This window comes from Anolis carolinensis, chromosome 1 (assembly GCF_035594765.1).
Source record: "Anolis carolinensis isolate JA03-04 chromosome 1, rAnoCar3.1.pri, whole genome shotgun sequence".
Classification (NCBI taxonomy): Eukaryota; Metazoa; Chordata; class Lepidosauria; order Squamata; family Dactyloidae; genus Anolis; species Anolis carolinensis.
The window spans coordinates 28,956,907-28,976,010 of NC_085841.1; the positions used below are offsets into that span (position 1 = coordinate 28,956,907).

At 39.9% G+C, this 19,104-nt stretch overlaps 1 protein-coding gene across 4 annotated transcripts in view; it reads right to left on the minus strand.

The window, feature by feature from the left end:
- The window catches only part of bicral (BICRA like chromatin remodeling complex associated protein), a 34,343-nt gene extending 15,613 nt beyond the window's left edge, over positions 1-18,730 (minus strand). Inside the window, exons 1-5 of one of the 4 annotated variants that reach the window (XM_062971608.1) lie at positions 18,601-18,730; positions 5,715-5,763; positions 3,480-3,528; positions 3,321-3,389; positions 228-1,922 (exon numbers count right to left, since the gene is read on the minus strand). In XM_062971608.1, coding sequence (XP_062827678.1) covers positions 228-1,922; positions 3,321-3,389; positions 3,480-3,528; positions 5,715-5,758 — 1,857 coding nt within the window. In that variant the 5' untranslated portion in view covers positions 5,759-5,763; positions 18,601-18,730. Of the gene's footprint in view, positions 1-227; positions 1,923-3,320; positions 3,390-3,479; positions 3,529-5,714; positions 16,336-16,755; positions 17,932-18,600 lie in introns of those variants that run through there. The other 3 variants (XM_062971621.1, XM_062971615.1, XM_062971622.1) reach the window with 3 other exon arrangements.
- Positions 18,731-19,104: the final 374 nt, after the last annotated feature.

Here is a 19,104-nt window from a genome sequence, read left to right on the forward strand (position 1 = left end):
CATAAGCTTTTTTGAATTCAGACAAATAATTCTAACCAAGGAAAACTGATGTTAACATAAATTCTATAAGATTTTTTAAAAAGCTGAGTACCTGCAAAACAATAAAATCCATACCAAACAATTACAAGTTGTGAGGTTAGGTTGCACAATAATACCCAACCAAGCTTCTTATAATATTTTCTTAAAACACAATGATTATAACCTTTTAAACATGCATTAGTTCATACCTGGACAAAGGAGAACTGTGATTGGGTCACTGATGTGTGACTAAAAGTATTGACAGGCTTGGAAGAAGAAACTGGAAGACGATGCGATACGCTGACTGCCAACTGCATTCTATTTTGCTGTGTAAGTTGATCGCCAGCAAAACTTCCTCCTGAAGCAACAGACTGGGCTGAGGGCCCAATGCTGGGGTGTACGACGGCAGAAGAACTCACAGCAGTGAACCGGCTGTTGGATGACATATTTGAACTGGATGACTGTCCGGGAGACATGGTGGAAAAGCTTGTTCTACTTTGGGAAATATTTCCTTGGCTAGGGGACAAATGCAACACAGCAGGAGATGCCTGTTGTAGTGGAACCTGGCCGCTAACAATTTGAGAACTCCCATGGTTTACTATAACTTGGCTTCCAGGAGCTGAAAACGTCTGACCAGAAACTAGCTGGACAGCATTCTGATTATTCAACATCTGTCCGGAATACGACTGGTTAGTTCTAAGCATGTTTGCAGAGTTCCTGTTTAGCATAACATGATCAGAGGATACTTGACTAGAAACAAGCTGGGAAGGCTGATTTTGAAGAAGCTGCCCATTTATCGTCTGGACGTGGTGAACTGAATTAGGGTTTACTGACAGACCTGTGGGTATAAGAAATTGATTCTGAGGTGTATGAGACTGTCCCATTGGAGAATGGATAACAATACTACCACTGGCATTGCTTACTGCTTGGGGGGCAACTGGTTTTCTGGCGTTTTGTTGACTAACAATATTAACAGACATATGTGGACCAACAACAGAATTCTGAGGCGAGTTTGATGAAGCAAAAGGAATCCCTTGTTGCACATGATGCTGCTGAATTCCCAAGCTATTCACATTGTAAGTGGCTTGCTGACCCATCTGAATAGGCTTTGGTTGAATATTGATGGGGCCCTTATTAGAATTTGGAGCAAGGCCCCTCTGTATGATGATGTTATGCACAGGTAAGGATGTCTGAAAATTCGAACTGTTAAATGGAACAGTTACAGGTTGTGCTACTGGACTTGAATTTGAGTTGCCAAACAGTGTGTTACCATTAGGAGTTTGTCTGTGAACCAACAGTCCACTACTCATGTTTGCCGGTGCTTGCTGTCCACTTCCTTTCAATATTATATGCGATCCTTCAAGATTATTGATGGTCATCATGGAAGGTTGGTTACTGAATGAACCAATTAGCTGTATCTGTCCAGAACCACCAATTTGATTACTATTTGACAAATGCTGGCTGGGAACGCTGATCCCCACATGTTGCATAAAGCCATGGTGCACACCAACTGTATTGCTTGTGAACGATGTTCCAACGGGTTGCTGAACCACTTGAGTAACTCCTATAGGTTGCAGCGTCTGACCTGAGTAATTAGAAACATTAGAAGCCTGAGTAAAAGATGCTGATGAGGAAGGATGAAGTTGAGTTTGTGCAAACTGTTGGTTGGAGCCTATGTTGGCATCCAGATACGCCTCTTCTGCCAAAGTCTGTTCTGTAATATTAGCTTCCTGTAGAGATTTCTGGAGGATATCAAATGGCTGATCTTCATTGAGATCAGGCAATGGAGAAGATTCAAGTTCATCGTCAAGAAACTGAAGGCTACTTGGCAACTGTAGTCCATCACTAGGTCCCTCTCCAAGCTGACCACCCACACCTTTGATTGATGACTTAGACTCAGAACTCTGAAAGAAAAAACATGGTACAGATCAAGTCAATGTGTTTGAAATTATATTGTAGGTAGACTGTTTCATATTCTGTTTTTCCTCTTCGTCCCCCCAGAACACTCCTCAAAAATGCCATGCTAGAACAGCCAATACTAAACATCACAGGCATAAAGCAAAATGCAAGTATGCTGGCATTCCTGAAGAAGATAAGGGAATAAAAGTAGAGTAAAACACTTACCTTAATTCAAATTATAGCTTTCCTTGGTCATTTTGTATATAATATACAAACATTTTGTAATTTAAATCTTGCATTTCATGTCATTCAACAGGACTCCACTCAAATGCCTACAGTTTAGTTTATTAGCCTAGGGCAGTGGTTCTCAACCTGGAGTCCCCAGATATTTTTGGCCCACAACTCCCAGATATCCCTGCTAGTTTACCAGCTGTTAGGATTTTTGGGAGTTGAAGACCAAAAACATCTGGGGACCCCAAGTTGAAAACCACTGGCCCAGGGGGTGCATGTACACTGCAGAAGAAATGCAGTTTGACATCACTTGGCTGAGTGTCATGGAATCTTGGGACAAATACTTTGGTGAGGCACCAGCACTCTTTGGCAGAGGCCAAAGAACTTGTAAAACTACAACCCTCATGATTCCACAGCATTGATCCATGACAGTTAAAGTGGTGTCAAACTGCATTAATTCCGCAGTGTGCATGCACCCTAGCTGAAATAAAACAATGCCTAGAGGGTAGAAAATTATTAATTCCCTTAACATATATTGAAGCTACCAGGCGGATCACAAAGTCGGGATGTAGTTGACACAGAGAAAGAGCAAAATTCTTTAATTACACTAAAGCCAATTATCACAGATCATGGGGATCAAGAGCCTCACTTCGGCTAACTTCCTCTTCTATCTCCATGGGAGATCTATTGGAGCCTTAAGAAATACACTTTATCCATCCCCAAGGTACCTGAAGAGCTTCTGCTCCTAGATGTTGCCCATGCCCTTCATGAGGTATGTAACATCTACAGTACTCATATACTGGGAATGGCAACTTCCTATTGCCACCTCATTATCTGATATGCAGTACCAATTTTTGTTATGAATATGTGTGAGAAAACATGTATACTGCTTTTATAACTGGGTTCTTTGGAGATCTCTAGAACTGGTTTGTGTATCTGAAATATTCCATACCGCACTCTTCACATGTGCAAATTAGGAAGAAAGACACTCAGAAGTATTAGGGATACCAGCAAACTGGAAAGAACTGTCTAAAGGTTACATGCACACACCAAAACAGGCTTATAAGATAATCAAATGCTATATCTATTCTATGCAATTACAAACAGTGTCAAAAGATCATGTCTGAATTGTAAACCCAAAGTAAAATTCAACTTTTTTCCTATGTACTTACACTGGCATTGGCGAAAATGGAATTTGAATTGGCTGCAGAGTATCCTGCATTAGTCAAGTCTTCGTTGTTCTGTTACAGCATAGAGAAAATAACATTAAGCTAACAGTAGCACAGTCAGTAAAATTATATCTACATTTAACATATCAGAATATGACTTACAGATTTGCTGCCTGCTCCATGGAGGAAATAATTCAGTGCCTGTGGGTCTCTTTAAAAAAAACAGAAACAAGAAAAGTGAGGTGTGTAACTGTTATAATATTCTCTTAAAATACCTGCTTGAACAAATTCCAAACGTTCCTTTAAATAAGATGGTCATCTCCAAATATGTAACTTGGAGCATTCAATTAGAAGCATAAATCTGAATTATTTTCACAAAGCAACAGCACAAATCTCTATTGATTTAACTATATTATTGTATTATGTCAGTTATTCCTTTAATACTTCTTAAAAGAGTTCTCATTATTATCATAGTCATTTAGGTCTTTTCCAAGAATAACTGCATGTAGAATGAGCTCTAGAGAGCCGTGTGATGTAATGGTTTGAGTGCTGGACTTGAACTCTGGGAACCCAAGGTGTAAATCCCAATGTGGCCATGGAAACCCACTGGCTGACCTTGGCAAAATCATACTCTCTCAGCCTTGGAAGAAGGCAATAGCTAACCTCCTCTGAACAAAGCTTGCTGAGAAACACCATAACAGATTTGTCCTTAGGGATGCTATACATTAGAAACAACTTTAATGCAGATCATTACCACCTCACCACAAGGTCAAGTTCTAGATGTCTATACTTTCATTACCATATATTTTAGCTGTTGGCAAGAAACCTCTGGGGAACAGACCTTTATTTATTAATACAATGGATACCAGTGCCAATGTCTAAATAAAGAAGGATTGCACAGTGCTTTCTGTCTTCTCTACAAAGGAGATTTTTGGAAAAACATCAGTAGTATTTTTAGCAGTGGCCCTTTGTGCCATTTCATAACTTCCATAGAAATTGTATAGGTTTCCTATTCTGTACTGCCTCCTTGCTTTTTGTTAATTTGTTTAATTTGTATATATATTGCCCAACTGGCAATAACATTATGATAGCTTACAAATAATTTAATTGAGAGCTTGTATGGACTATTACCATACTAATAACTTTTCCATCTGACCCATTTGTCATCTTGAGGTACTACTGAGAAGCTAAGGGGGAGGTGAATCTAAGATGGTAAGTAGCTGGGACCAAGCTTTCTCTGCAGCAATCTCCCAATTGTGGAACTTACTCCCAAAGGAAATCACTTTTGAACATCGAGAGGGTAGCTAGGAATGTCTCATTTCATGGATTCTTAAAATCAAGCATAGTTGCTCTGACTGCTTTAAGTGTCTGTGTTTTTAAACTATTTTAAGACATTATTTTAACCTGTTATTAAACTTTTTGTTTATGTTAATTGTCTAAATATTATTAACCCTCATAAATAGACTTAGGTATTAAAACCTGATAATGTAATTTTCTTTTATTAATTTCAAACTGAACAGTACATATAGAGATCCTGATAAACTTTTAAATAGGAAATGCAGAAGATATGCCCTGCTATAAGACATGTAATGGAACCTTTTCTATTAAAATGCCAGTTTTAATGGCCTTCCAGAGGAACTCTGCCCAACCATCTCATTGTCTTTCTGTATCAGCTCCAAATTCTTTTTATTCACCAGTGGGTTTCAGTAACTGAAACATCTATCTGGACTCCCTGGGATCCTATAGAGGTCTGGGAGACAGCTGACCCATTCTATTCCAGCTATTACTTTGGTTCAACCAGATAAGCAGGTTACAACTGAAGGGAATCTGTGCAGATTGCTGGTATGGGCAATTTGTATTCACTAGGTCCATTATGGAAATAAATAAAAACTGGCTAAAAAAATAATTAAATAAACATGATGACACTTTCATTTTATTTATAGCAGTCCAAACACAACAGATAAACTAGAAAACCTCCTAGCTTAATAGATCTACTCCTAAGTAAACACACATCAGATTTTCCTTTTTCTACCCATCACAAACAGTAAATTGGTTGGGTACAAATTTGAACACCACAGAGTTTTAGCAGTATTTTTCATCAATTCTACCTTCCTTTTGACTCTCTGTGCCCCCTAAAAGTAGCTCAGGGGTTGGGAATCCCTTTCTAACAGTAAGTGCCAAAGGATGAGGGCAGAAAGGGAACATGACAAAAATCAACACACACACTTTATCCAGCAGGGAATTTCTATTTAATCTATTTCCACTAAAAGCAATCTAAGCCCTTAGGAGTAAGTTCTGATCCAGCTCTATTGATCTAGCAAGTGGTCTTGTGTTCAAAGTAGTTTTACATACTGGTAGTTTCTTTTTTATCAATTTCTAACAACAAAAAAGACTTACCCAATAAGATCAAAGAGACAGGACTCATCATCATCATCATCCATGACAACTAAAGAAAAAACAGACACTCATGTTGTGTCATAAAACAAATATATTTCCTTCCAGAAAAAGACAAAAAGAGAGATTGCTTTGTATAATAAATAAGTATATGGAGCATGTTTATTTATGATGAGTAAATTTACCAAGAACTATGAAGGCTTTATATTCTAAGAATACTACTCAGCAAATAAAGACATTTTTAATTCATTAAGTCTTATTTCTGAAAAAATATGCTTAGGATGAAGCCTGTGGAATAAAGGCAGTAATATATTAATACTATTTAAAGTGTATGTTTAGTATTGGAAAAATTCTTACGACTCTGTTTGCTAGCCCAATATTATTATCCGCCTATAGTCAGGTATCTGTAGTTAACAGATCAAGGTTTGCCAGAGGTTACCCTTGAATATATTTCAGTTCACACTCTAAGTATGTATGCTACGCTAGTGGTTACTCGTCATGATTTTACTTTTACTTAATAAATTACATAATTTAGCAACTCTCAGGTTATATGTACTAACAATACAAACTACATTTGAGACAACTAGTAAAAGTAGTGAAAAGAACAGATTGTAATGGATTGGGATTAGTTTAAAATAAATGACCCTAGAGTCCTTTACTATCATTTACAATTCTTCTGACTGCAAAGAGATTCAGGATCTTTTCTAACTACCCTATATGTTCACATTTAAGTCTAGAAATTTTAGTTAAAAAGTCAACCCAAAAAAACTGGTCAACTTATTCATGTGTCAATGTAAATACTGTACCATATTTCTTGTCAGAAAGGAAGCATTGTCTTAAATGAGTAGAAAGAACTGCAAAAGGTGGGGACTATTCCCTCCAACATGGCACCACATCTGGTGTTTTTGAATGTCAATGGCAGACACATCTAAGAGTGGCTGGTCCCACCAATGCAATGTGGAATAACCCTCAATTTATCCATGGGTTGTAGCAAAATCCATAATTTGACCCCAAAAACTGTCTCAATTTATACATGAGGTCAACTTATACACAAGGTTATATAATATATGGTTTATACCTTTTCACTCCAACGTTTCCTTAAAGAGTTATTAGTGCAGATAACACACAACACCTCCAACCAATCTGACAATGTATTATTGCTAGCAACATTGCGTTAATGGGCTTTGTCAGAAACTGGAAAGCCCAAGAAGGCAAAAATAACAGGAGCCAAAAATAAAGTGAGATTGTCTCTCAACCCGCCCGCAAGGAATTAGTAAGGGAGAAGACCCAAAGCTAAATCTGTAGCAGAAAGACACACTGTGATGGAAATGGAATGGGCAAACTTTGTCTGCAGGAAATCGTAGTGACCATGGTTTATCCTAGATGTGGAGCAGTGATCTGGAACCTCTAAAACATCTCATCACAAAGAGGTTGGATTCAAGGTACAACAACGTTATGCTGTGCATAGCAATTTATGAGTGTGAAAATTCAGTAATACAATTGAAGCAAAGTCATACAAGATTCACCGAATTGTATTCATATCTCCTGCCTCACCTTCCACTATATATTCCATTTGTTCCATGTCCATCTGAGGATGTAGGCTTAGGGCCCTTCCACACAGCCATATAACCCAGAATATCAAGACAGATAATCCACAATATCTGCTTTGAACTGGATTATGAGTCCACACTGCCATATAATCCAGTTCAATGTAGGTTTTATTCAGCTGTGTGGAAGGGGCTTTAGTTCATAAAAACTTATGCTGGTGACTTCATTCTCTTAAGTTAGTCTCTAAGATGCTAGAAGATCCCTGACATAGTCTTAGAGGGCCCTTTCAGACAGGCCTTATATCCCAGGATCTGATCCCAAGTTTCCTGCTCTAAACTGGATTATATGAGTCCCCACTGACAGATAATCTGGGATAAACAGAAAACCTGGGATCAGATCCTGGGATATAGGACCTGTCTGGAAGGGCCCTAAATTGTTAGATTATCCCTTATAAAGTCTCTAAGGCCCCTTCCACACAGCTGAATAAAATCCCACATTATCTGCTTTGAAATGGGATATATGGCAGTGTGACATATAACTCAGATAATCCAGTTCAAAGCAGATATTGTGGGGTTTTCAACCTTGCTATTCTGGGTTATATGGCCATGTGGAAAGGCCCTAAGATGCAAGAAAATTCCTTTGCATACATACGCTATATAGTACCACAATAAACCTAATGTAGGGAACTCCTGGAGCAAAATGGGCCATCCTTTCTCCTCACATTGTCAGTGTCTTCAGCAGTGAAGTACTATACTCAGACGCACTGCCACTGAGAAATGGAACCAAAGTGGTGACTTTGCCCCAACATATTAGTATCATGTAACCATTATATCTGGGCACAGGGAATCTTTGGCACTTCCTTTTATCTGCGCAACACTTGAACCTGTGTTCTGAAATTTTCTTCTAATTCATGAAGGTGAACTGTATAATGCAGGCATGGGCAAACTAAGGCCCCGGGGCCAGATGCGGCCCTCTGGGCGCTTACCTCAGGCCCTCCTCATTTTCCCTGTCATCTTGGCATAAGGACACAGTGGCCCGCCAAATATGGTGGAGGAAGCCACGTAGCAACTGAAAGTCCTCTGGAGCACTCTCAGCCATTGTGTGTCTCATTCTACTTCCAGCATAAAGAGGGTGTGAGCGACACGATCCTTATGCCAGGAGGATGGCTCAAGGAAGGCACACAACAGCTGAGAGCGCTCCAGAGCCCATTCAGCCACCACCTGTCTCATCCTTCTCCCAGCATATTGCCAAGAGGACAGGCCGAGGATCAAGGGAGAAGGATAGGAAGGAGGATCAGGGCAGTTGCCACATGTCCCACCTTCTTCCCAGCATAAGGATGGGACGAGCAGCCCCATCCTTCTGCTGGGAGGACAACCTGAGGATGAATCAAGCCCCCCCCCCCCATCCTCCCAACCAGCATGTGCCCTCTCTCCTGGCCCAGCCCTCCTGGCCGGCCCCACAATGCGGTCCCAAGGCAAAAAAGTTTGCCCATTACTGGTATAATGTATCTGAGTCATATACATTATATAAACATACAGGATAATGCTAGATACATATGCCAGCTTTAAAAATGAAGATAAACTGTATCATTCATTTCTGACTTTAGTCGATGTCCCGGTCTGACAGTATTTATCAGTGGTTCCCAACCTGTGGGCCTTACATTAGGTACCTGAGACATAGGGGGGGGGGGGGGGTCGGGGGGGAGTCTTGTTGTCTTCGTTTTTAGGCCTGCTCCTGGAATTATTTGGGCTGCTGATTCAGAAAATTGCATTGGATAGACCACATCAGCTCTAGATTATTAAATATGGCTTTCTGTGGGTGAGCAGATGGCGACTACTGGATGGCATATGTTCTGTATCAGAAACTAGAGTGGATATGGTCTATCCAATGCAATTTTCTAAATCAGCATCCCAAATAACCAAACCAAATCTAAAGTTGACCAAAAACTGGTTTTCCTTTAACTTTTGTCTTTTTTCTTACCACAGGAAATCCACTAAGAGACATAAAAGCACAGCCCTCTGTTTGGAAGTAACTTGGATTAGCTCCAAATTAGGGATTTCCCTGCATTTTTCTTGCCGTAATATCAAAAAAGCAACACCTAATTTTTTCTTTCAGTACAAAAGGCCTTTACACCTTAACCATGTCATTTTACTTCCCTGGCACTGTGGCTAAACTTCTGTCAAATATCTCTTTTTTCTGACTCCATGTGTGTGCTTTTAACAGTAGTCCACAATGAAGAATATAAATAGCTTTCCCACCATATTTTAACTTAAGAGGTTTGTGGCAGATTGATCTTAAAGGCCAGTGAAGCAGACAAAAAGATACCAACACCACATTCCTGCTAAATGTATAGGGCCTCCAGTTCTTCAATCTTGTACAGGAATGACACTTTGCTCTAGAAGGGCTCTTACATTTTTAGTTGTATAACTACAGTATCGGAATTAAAAAGTAGCTCTCTCCAGTATAGTTTTTTTTTGGGGGGGGGGGGGGGGGGGAACCTACATTGACTGGGGACTGCCTTTGTTTTCCTATTGTGCAACTTTTAAAATGAACCTACGGAGGAAAAAACATGGTAACCCTACTTTGGTACACTAGTTCTAAGAATTGTGTTTCTCTTTCAGTGGAAGAGTTCACTGGTTGCACCTTTGTCCATTGTTTCTTGAAATCCATTATTTCATCCCTCGTTCCCGACACACTTGCAATGTCTGTATCATTTAATAGTTTCCACACTTTGCCATCCAGTGCTTGTTCTCTCCAACTGCATTTCTGTCAGCTGTCAGAATTGAAGAAACAACTGAATACCTAACTCTTCCAATAGCCTACCCAGTCCAACAGATCTACCCAGTCAATTTTAAACTGATTTTTATCCTACATTTTATTGGTATTGGTGTCAGTCTTCGTTGTATTTTAATATATGCCTTTTAATGGTGTTGTATTTGACTGTTTTAACCATGTGGTACCCCGCCTTGAGCCATAGGGAGAGGCCAGGTAACAACTTTTAATGATTATATGAAATTTCTGGCATTCCTACATCCTGTATGGTTTTTCAATGCAAACCACATGGTGTTTCCTTGTGTTATTGTCTTCACTCTCCTTCCGCAGGCCACAGTAAGATACACGTTCACAAAATGGATTTGAAACAGCTAAAAAAGACACAGCATTTTTCTTTGGATCCGCTTCAAATCAAGAAGTCATATTTGACCTTTTTATTTGAAGCAGATCTAAAGAAAAATCAATGCAAAAATTATAAACTTGATGTTGGTCAGTATCCATTAATGTTGTAAAGATTTATTCATCTTATGAAATGTTATAAAACAATTTTAGCCCTATTTGTCTTTACTTCATTATGGAAAAACCAATGCAAGTATTATTCATATGGTTGGATTATGACCTGTATAAAGATACAAACCATCAGTGCTGATGTGAAGCACTTCATCCTACTAAGACAATGGATCAGTACTATTTTTCATCAATGCACACACGCAGGCAATGACATACCAGCATGAGGCTAGGAATCAAAGTATGTACAGTGAAAGTATGTAGACTTCCCACACAACGTATGGTTCCTCAAACTAGGATACTGAGGAGTGGATTTAAATTTCATAAAAAAAGATTCCACCTAAACATTATGAAGTACTTCCTGGCAGCTATTTGGCGGTGGAATATCCGGCTTCAGAGTGTGATGGAATTTTCCTCTCTGGAGGTGTTAGTCATCTGTAAGGGTGCTTTGATACTGTGTTTCTGCATAGCAGGAGGTTGGACTGAATGGCCCTTGTATTCTTTTCCAGCTCTATGATTCTAAACCAGTGGTTCCAAACCTTTGGACCTCCAGGTGTTTTGGACTTCAGCTCCCACACTTCCTAACAACTGGTAAGCTGGCTGGGATTTCTGGGAGTTGAAGACCAAAACACCTGGAGGCTTAAAGGTTGGGAACCACTGTTCTAAACAAATCTTCCCTTGGCAATAAACACAAGCTGATATTCCTTGTATATGTGTAGGGCAGGTTAGATGAGAATACTAATCTGGACCTCTCTGATGCAGCCTGCATTATCTGCACTCAAGCTCATGTGCCAAGAAAGAGAGCTTTTTGATGCATTTTAGGGATTTTTTTATGTGACTGAACACCCATGTAGGTAATGATCAGTAGTGTGATATACTAAAAGCAAAATTTAACTTTTTATTTTCCATATCCCTCAAAAGTGTTCCAACACTAGCAAATTTCCTCACAATGTGTTATAAATTGGTACATTTGTACCATACTGTTCTATTTGTTTTCTAGAATGTAGGTAGACTAGTAGTCATCACCTCACAGACCAGCACTACTCTGCAGACCACCAATGAGTATCACTTGCCTAAAAAACACAAATGATTGCTCAGTTGAAGTGAATATGTGCATTGTGGCTTGAGTTAGTGTATGCATGGATGTGAGCTACCATAAATTACTCAAGCACAGTGCTATATACTTCAGTTTCCCAACCCACATAGAAGCCAAGTAAAAAGATGGAAACTATTTATTAAATAAAATATATTTCAATATTTACAAGTGCAAGCAATTATCTCCCAATTCTAATTACAGTAGAATCTCGCTTATCCAACGTAAACGGGCCGGCAGAACGTTGGATAAGCGAATATGTTGGAAAATAAGAAGTGATTAAGAAAAAGCCTATTAAACATCAAATTAGGTTATGATTTTACAAATTAAGCACCAAAACATGTTATACAACAAATTTGACCAAAAAAGTAGTTTAATACGCAGTAATGCTATGTAGTAATTTAGCACCAAAATATCACGATGTATTAAAAACATTGGCTACAAAAATGCGTTGGATAATCCAGAATGTTGGATAAGTGAGTGTTGGATAAGTGAGACTCTAACATAGTTCATTTTCATGGTCAAAACAAAAAAGAAATGGTATGCACATTGTACTTATAAGTGCTAAGGTGTGGGTTGGATCCCACATGATGTGATTATATGAAAATATAATCACAGCCCTACATGGTGAACAATATCAAAAAAATCATGGCAAAAAATAGAAGATTGTGTAGGTCATGTTTTATTTTAGAAAGCAATTCTTTCATACTTATACTAAACTACTTCAAACAGAAATGCAGAAATAATTAAAATGATAGAAATGTAGGAATATAAATTATCCCAATTCAAATTCTGCCAGATTAAAACTCCACACAATTTGTGCACTGACAGGTTAAACCAAAAGAAACTGCTTTTGGGCAACTTTTTGTTTTCACTAACAAAAATACATGGTTTGTCAAAGCTACAATCTGAGTTATTCTGAATTTAGAATCCGTTTGTATTATCTTTTGAATGTTTTGTATTTTGTAATAATTGATTTTCACAATATGCAGAATTCTGACGATGTCTTTTTGAAAAACGAAAGTATCCAGCTGGAATCACTGGGGTGTTGTGTAGTTTCTGACACCACACAGTATCCAATGCTTTATCTCAAAGTTTTTATTTCACATTGGAACAGAGCGATATGACAGAATGAACACACACACACACACACCAAGAAAAAGAAAACCCAATTATGGAGCCAATTTATACCGTCTGTAATAAGCAGTTTCTCATATGCTTGGAATGCAACTCCCACAATTCCTAACAGCTGGCTGTGATTTCTGGGAGCTGCAGCTGAAACACTTGGAAGAGCAGTTTTAGAAACGCTGCTATAAAGACTACTCCGACTGAACATATGGCTGAATATGCAAGAACTTGCTCTTGAGGCTGCAGCCCTAACAATCAAGCCTACACCATATTAGAAATCAAAATCAAGTACAGTACACAGGAATCTTTATAATTCAACTAGCAACTGGCAAAGAGCTGCTAGACTATTTTACCAATAAGTATTTCAGAACGGATCTACTACATCCCATGTCCTCTTCCTATGTATACTCATCTGAAGCATATGGTGAGCCCACTTTTCCAAGTCAGCTGTTTCATGAGCCAGTGAGTGGAGGGATAACCAGTGACTGATCTAAGAAATGGTCCGATTTTCCCTATTGTCAGAAGAAACTTCATGAAACCAATCTCAACCCTTAGTAATGTGAAAATAGCTAATTTATGGATATTCCTATTAAATGTTAGGACAAATTTTCTGATGGTATGAGATGTTTTGACAGTCAAACTGAGTAATTTGATAGTGGACCCTCATTCACTGAAGTTATTTTAAGGAAAGGTTGGATGGACAGGAACTGCTTTACTGGCAAGGGACTGGATTAGTTGGCCCTTGGGTTCTCATTCAATTTCTATGGCATAAGATTTACAGCTGAATAAAAATCATGTTAATTTTTATGGAATAAGATCAATTATTGAAAAGAATATTATTTTAATTTCTATGGTTTTTAAATGTGGGTCCTCCAATCTTAATTTCTTTATGCAACTTCAAATACAGGCTATCCCCCAGTTACGGACAAGATGGGTTCTGTAGGTGTGTTCTTAAGTTGAATTTGTAAGTCTGAACAAGTACATTTTTGAAATATAGATGCATGCATGCTTCTGATGGCAGAGAAGGGTTAATACCCATGGTTTTTGTTTTGCTGTCTGTGACCCTGGTTCAGAAGATTTTACCACACTTTCTGTCTCTGTAATTGGATTTTGAAAAATTTGGCTTGTTGTGGAAACAAGGATTGGTGTTAAAGCTTCAGTTGAGACACATTTTCCCCATGATCACTCTTTCAGGAATCAATGTCCCTTCCTAGGAGATTTCCCTCACTTCCTGTTTCACCCCTGTTCTTAACTATAAATCATTTGTAAATCAGATGTTTGTAACTCAGGGACTATAGTGGGAATAAACAAGGACAATCATAATTATGGACTCACTGCCTCCTGTTTCTCTATCAAATTGGTTTCACCCCTTGATAAAAATGTTGAAACTTATAGAGATAAATCTGTCTGAAATCAGTCCGTCCTTCAAAATAAACTTATTCCTAAATATGTTATTGCCAGTCCTTGGAAACATATACATATTATGTAAAACTGGGCCTGTCTAAACAAAATTTACCCACCGAAAACATTTCTTTACATGGTAGCACAATTTTGTCTACACAAATGCCAGTTAGAAAACTTGGAAAGTACTGACCACCGATGAAGCCACTGAAAGATTAATCTGCTTCCTGTTCTCACAGCAAATCTAATGAAGTCAGCCATTTTGATTCACTGTACTGTGCAGTATTTTAAGTTTAGCATTGCCTGTGTACCTTAGCTTAAATATACTCCACGATACTTGAAGATTAACCAGGCCTGCTCTGATGAGATTTGGATGGGAGACCATCAATGAACGCAAGGTACTGGAGGCTTTATTTCAAAAGAAGAAACTGGCAAAATTTCATAGAATCATAGAATAGTGGAGTTGGAAGAGACCTCATGGGCAGGAAATCGCATTCAAAGCACCCCCGACAGATGGCCATCCAGCCTCTGCTTAAAAGCCTCCAAAGAAGGAGCCTCCAAGAGGAGGAGTACTCCTTGCCCAAGAAAACCCTAAGTTCATAGGGCTGCCAATATCGAAAGGTAACTCTGAGGCCACAAATACACACAATTTGTATGCATAATGCTGCAAAAGAAGGAAAATTAAGAATAATGGCATTATTTGAGATAAAACAATTGCAGCCTAGGGCCTAGAATACTATGTCCCTAGAAAAGTACCATTTTGGTGTGTCAAAGTATCTAAGTTGATACTTTGAATGGTTGATACTAATAGAATGGTTGCTATTCACAAGTGTCACCGTTTCGGACTCTGGGAAACATCTTGACACAAGAAAATTTAATAATGCTTAAATTTCAGGAAAACATATTTATCCCCTTTTTACTGTATAGCCAGATGAATTTATATTACACTTAAAAAACTAACATCTTGCTTAAGATTTTTAGCAGTTAATAGTTCAATGTAAAGACTTCCAACAGAACACTTCAAACCTTCTAAAATCACCTTGAGGACTGATAGACACAGATTTCTCTCTTTAGAGGGCTTCGCCTTTCTCTCCAATTTGGAAACCAATTGTAAGGAGTAGCTCAGGTGGCAATGGGTTCAACCAATTTACAGCATAAAAACACTCCTGTCCTGGTTCTCTTTATTTAATCCCAATATTTAAGGCTACAAAAGGCACTGAGGGCCCTTCCACACAGCCCTATATTCCCAGAATATCAAGGCAGAAAACTCCACAATATCTGCTTTGAACTGGGTTATCTGAGTCCACACTGCCACATACTCCAGCAGTTCAAAGCAGATAATGTGGGATTTTATTCAGCTGTGTGGAAGGGGCCTGCAACTGGAGGCACAGCATTTAAAGCCCATCCATACTCATGCCATGGCCATCCTCATTTAATCCACACTATTTGAAGGAAATTTAGGGCCCTTCCACACAGCCCTATATCCCAGGAATATCAAGGCAGAAAATCCCACATTATCTGCTTTGAACTGGAATATATGGCAGTGTGGACTCGGATAATCCAGTTCAAAGCAAATATTGTTGGATTGTCTGCTTTGATATTCTGGGATGTAGGGCTGTGTGGAAGGGCCCTTAATAGGAAAACAGCATTTGAAGGTCAGTTCATGTCATGAAACACTCATGCAATGACCGTCCTTATTTATCCCCATTTTAAAATGCAAGAAGAAATTAAGTAGGAAAACAGCATTTTAAAGTCAATTCATGTCATGAAAGTCACGACCATCCTTATTTATACCTACTATTTGAAACTGCAAAGGGAAATTAAGTGGCAAAAACAGCATTTTTAAAGTCAATTCATGTCATGAAACACTCATGCCATGACCATTCCTTATTTATCCCCTCTATTTGAAGCTGCAAACAGAAGTATTTTGGATGTCGTTTTGAAGGAATAAACCAGGCAGAGGCAAACTTCGGCCCTCCAGGTGTTTTGGACTGCAACTCTCACAATTCCTAACAGCCTACCGGCTGTTAGGAATTGTGAGAGTTGCAGTCCAAAACACCTGGAGAGCCAAAGTTTGCCCCTGCCTGGACTCAAACTACCTAGAGAGGCAGGCGAGGCCCCAGCACAGACTCTCTCAAAATGGCGGAGAGCGAAGGTAGAAGAGCAACTGCGCCACAAATGCTGGCCAGTGGCCAGGCGGCGCCATCTTCCCCTTCCTTTAGATTCAGGAAAACAAACCAGAGCCAGGCTTTCCTTCGAAACGAGGCAAGGAACCCCTTCCAAAAACAGCTTATTTTGACTGAAGATTGAAAAATGGACGTCCCCATAGCCTCACGTTAATTCAAAACAAGGCAATTTCAGAGCGCTTCGCTTTAAAATAAAAACACAAACCCTGAAGGCCTCGTCGTGGCTTTTCTCTCAAGAGGAACATTTTAATGCCACTTTGATTCGCATTTCTATTTTCAAACCACAATTCAGACCACCTGATTTTCCATTTTCAGACCTCAATTCTGACCTTAACCCTGGTTTAGTCCCACAAAAAAATGAGTCTCGATTGAATGAGGGGAAAAAGGGAAATAAATGCAACGAACCCACCTCAAATAAGGATCCAACCTTTCAGATTTTCCATCCATTGTTTATATAATCCTTTCCCGCATCTCTCTCCCCCTCCCTCCGCCTTGCATTACTGAAAATCAATTATTACATAAAAATATAAAATACTTTTTCCACCCAAAAAATACACAGATGCTCAATCACCAATCCACGCGTTACAGGAGAGGCGTAGAATATTTATTAATCATGCCATTTTCACCCCTCACCCAAAAAAGTATCAATTACAAATATGAGGTATCGTTTCTTATATAAATCCAACCGACCTAGAATCACAACAAAACAAAAGGAAACTGAACCACACCACCACCATCTCCATGCCTGTGAAAACATAAGGCAAGGAGGAAAAACGAAGGGGAGAAAAACAACAAAACCACCACCATTTCCATGGCTGGGGAAACGTGAGGGAAGAAAAAGTTCAAAACCACCATTTTCCATGTTTGAGGAAACATAAGGAGGAAAAACGAAGGGAAGAAAAACTACAAAGCCACCACCATTTCCATGGCTGGGGAAACAAAAGGAAAGCCTAGACGATGAAGGAAGAAAATCAGCCCCAATGAAGCACAAAACACAAAAGAAAATAAGGAAAAAATTCGCCATTAAGAAAAAGGCAAAACACAAGTGGAAAAAATTAAAGAGACGATGGTAAAGCTCAAGCTGGAGCCAAATCCAAACGAGGAAAGCAAGCCAAAGAGGGGGAAACCAAAAAGGGATGCAAAAAAAATATCTCCTCGCTCAAGGAGAGAAGGCGAAGAAGCAGCAGCCGTCTCCTCCATTTTCCTGAGGAGGAAGAAGAAGCCAAAGCGCTTCACAGAGCAAGAGAGAGCTTTAGAGAAAAGGCAAAGAAACGAGGGGGGAAAAAAGAGGGAGGAGATTTGAAAAGATTATTTTTCTTTCTCCCTCTCTCTCTCTCTCTCAGACACACACACACAGACACACTCGATCCCCCTCTTCCTCTCTCACTCTCACACACACCCAGCCACACTTATAGGCAGGCAGGCACACCACTCGCACAGACACAGGCAGGCAGACACACTCTCCTCGCCTCTCTCGATGGCGACCAAAACACCACCCCTCCAAACAAAACAACTCATTTCAAACCGGCTCAATCAATGAGTCATTAAAAGAGAGGGTACTTTTCCCCCTCTCCTTCCCTTCCTTCCTTCCTTCCTTTCTTTCCCTCCTCTCCCAAATTTGCATGGCATCAGAGAGAGAGAAGGAGAAGGGGGGGAATCCCACCCCAATCCTCTGTGTGTGTGTGAGTGTGAGTGTGTGTTTCGCAGCTATCAGCCTTAGACCTGAAACCTTATCTGTCCTCTCCGCCCCCCTTTCCCTCTCCTCTCTACACATTTTTGGGGGGAGAAGAGAGGAAGCCCTCTTTGCAGAAGAAGCAGCAGCAGAAGAAGCAGAGCCTCTCCCCTTAGCAGCCCAAATAAATATTTCATCATTTCCCAAGCAAAGAAAGCAGCACCTCCCGCGCCAAATCGCCCTCTCTCTTTCTCTCTCTCTTCCCCCCCTCTTGTCCTCTCCTCTATATATATTTATATACATCGCCCCAGAGCCAATAGCTCTCTGGCCTGAAACCTAATATCCTGGTTTTGGCAACTCCTGGTTGTTAATTTGCTCAAGGAGATAGAGATAGATATATATATTTCCTCCTCTTCTCCCCTTTCCTTTCTTTCCTCCCCCCTCTTCTTCTTCTTCTTGTTCCCCTCCCCCGAAGGAAGGAAGGAAGGAGGTTGTGTGTTTCTTTCTTTCTCTTTTTTTTCCCCCTCTCTCTTCCTTGAAATTTTTATCACAAAATTATAATACACTCAAAGGGAAACTCACCGTCATGAAAAAGCAGTGCCTTGTCAACGGGGTTTCTTCGCCATCACATCAGGGGCTGGCAGTGTAAAAAGAGAGAGAGAGCGAGAGAGAGAGAGAGAGAGAGAGAAAGGGAGGGGGGAAGAGAGAGAGAGAGAAAGGGAAGAGAGCGAGTACAACAAGCACACAGTCAGTGCGGGAGATCCCAGCCACAAGGCGAAGAGAGAGAGAGAGAGAAACACAGAGAGAGGGAGAGAGAGAGGCGCACACAAGGCTCCGCTTCCACGCACATTAGGAAAGAGACCGCGCCGCGGACGAGAGGGCTTCTCCGCCGGAGACGCCTGCTTCTTGACACCGGGCGAAGCAAAGAAAAAGGCACCGGGAAGGAGAAAGAAGAAGGGACCGAGGCAGAGAAGTCGGCCTTTCGAGAAAGCCTTCCTAGGCATCATCATATAAGTCTCCTTCTAAAACATTCTGGGGGAAAGGAAGGAACCTGCTGCTGGCATAAGCTTTTCTCAGGCTCCAGTC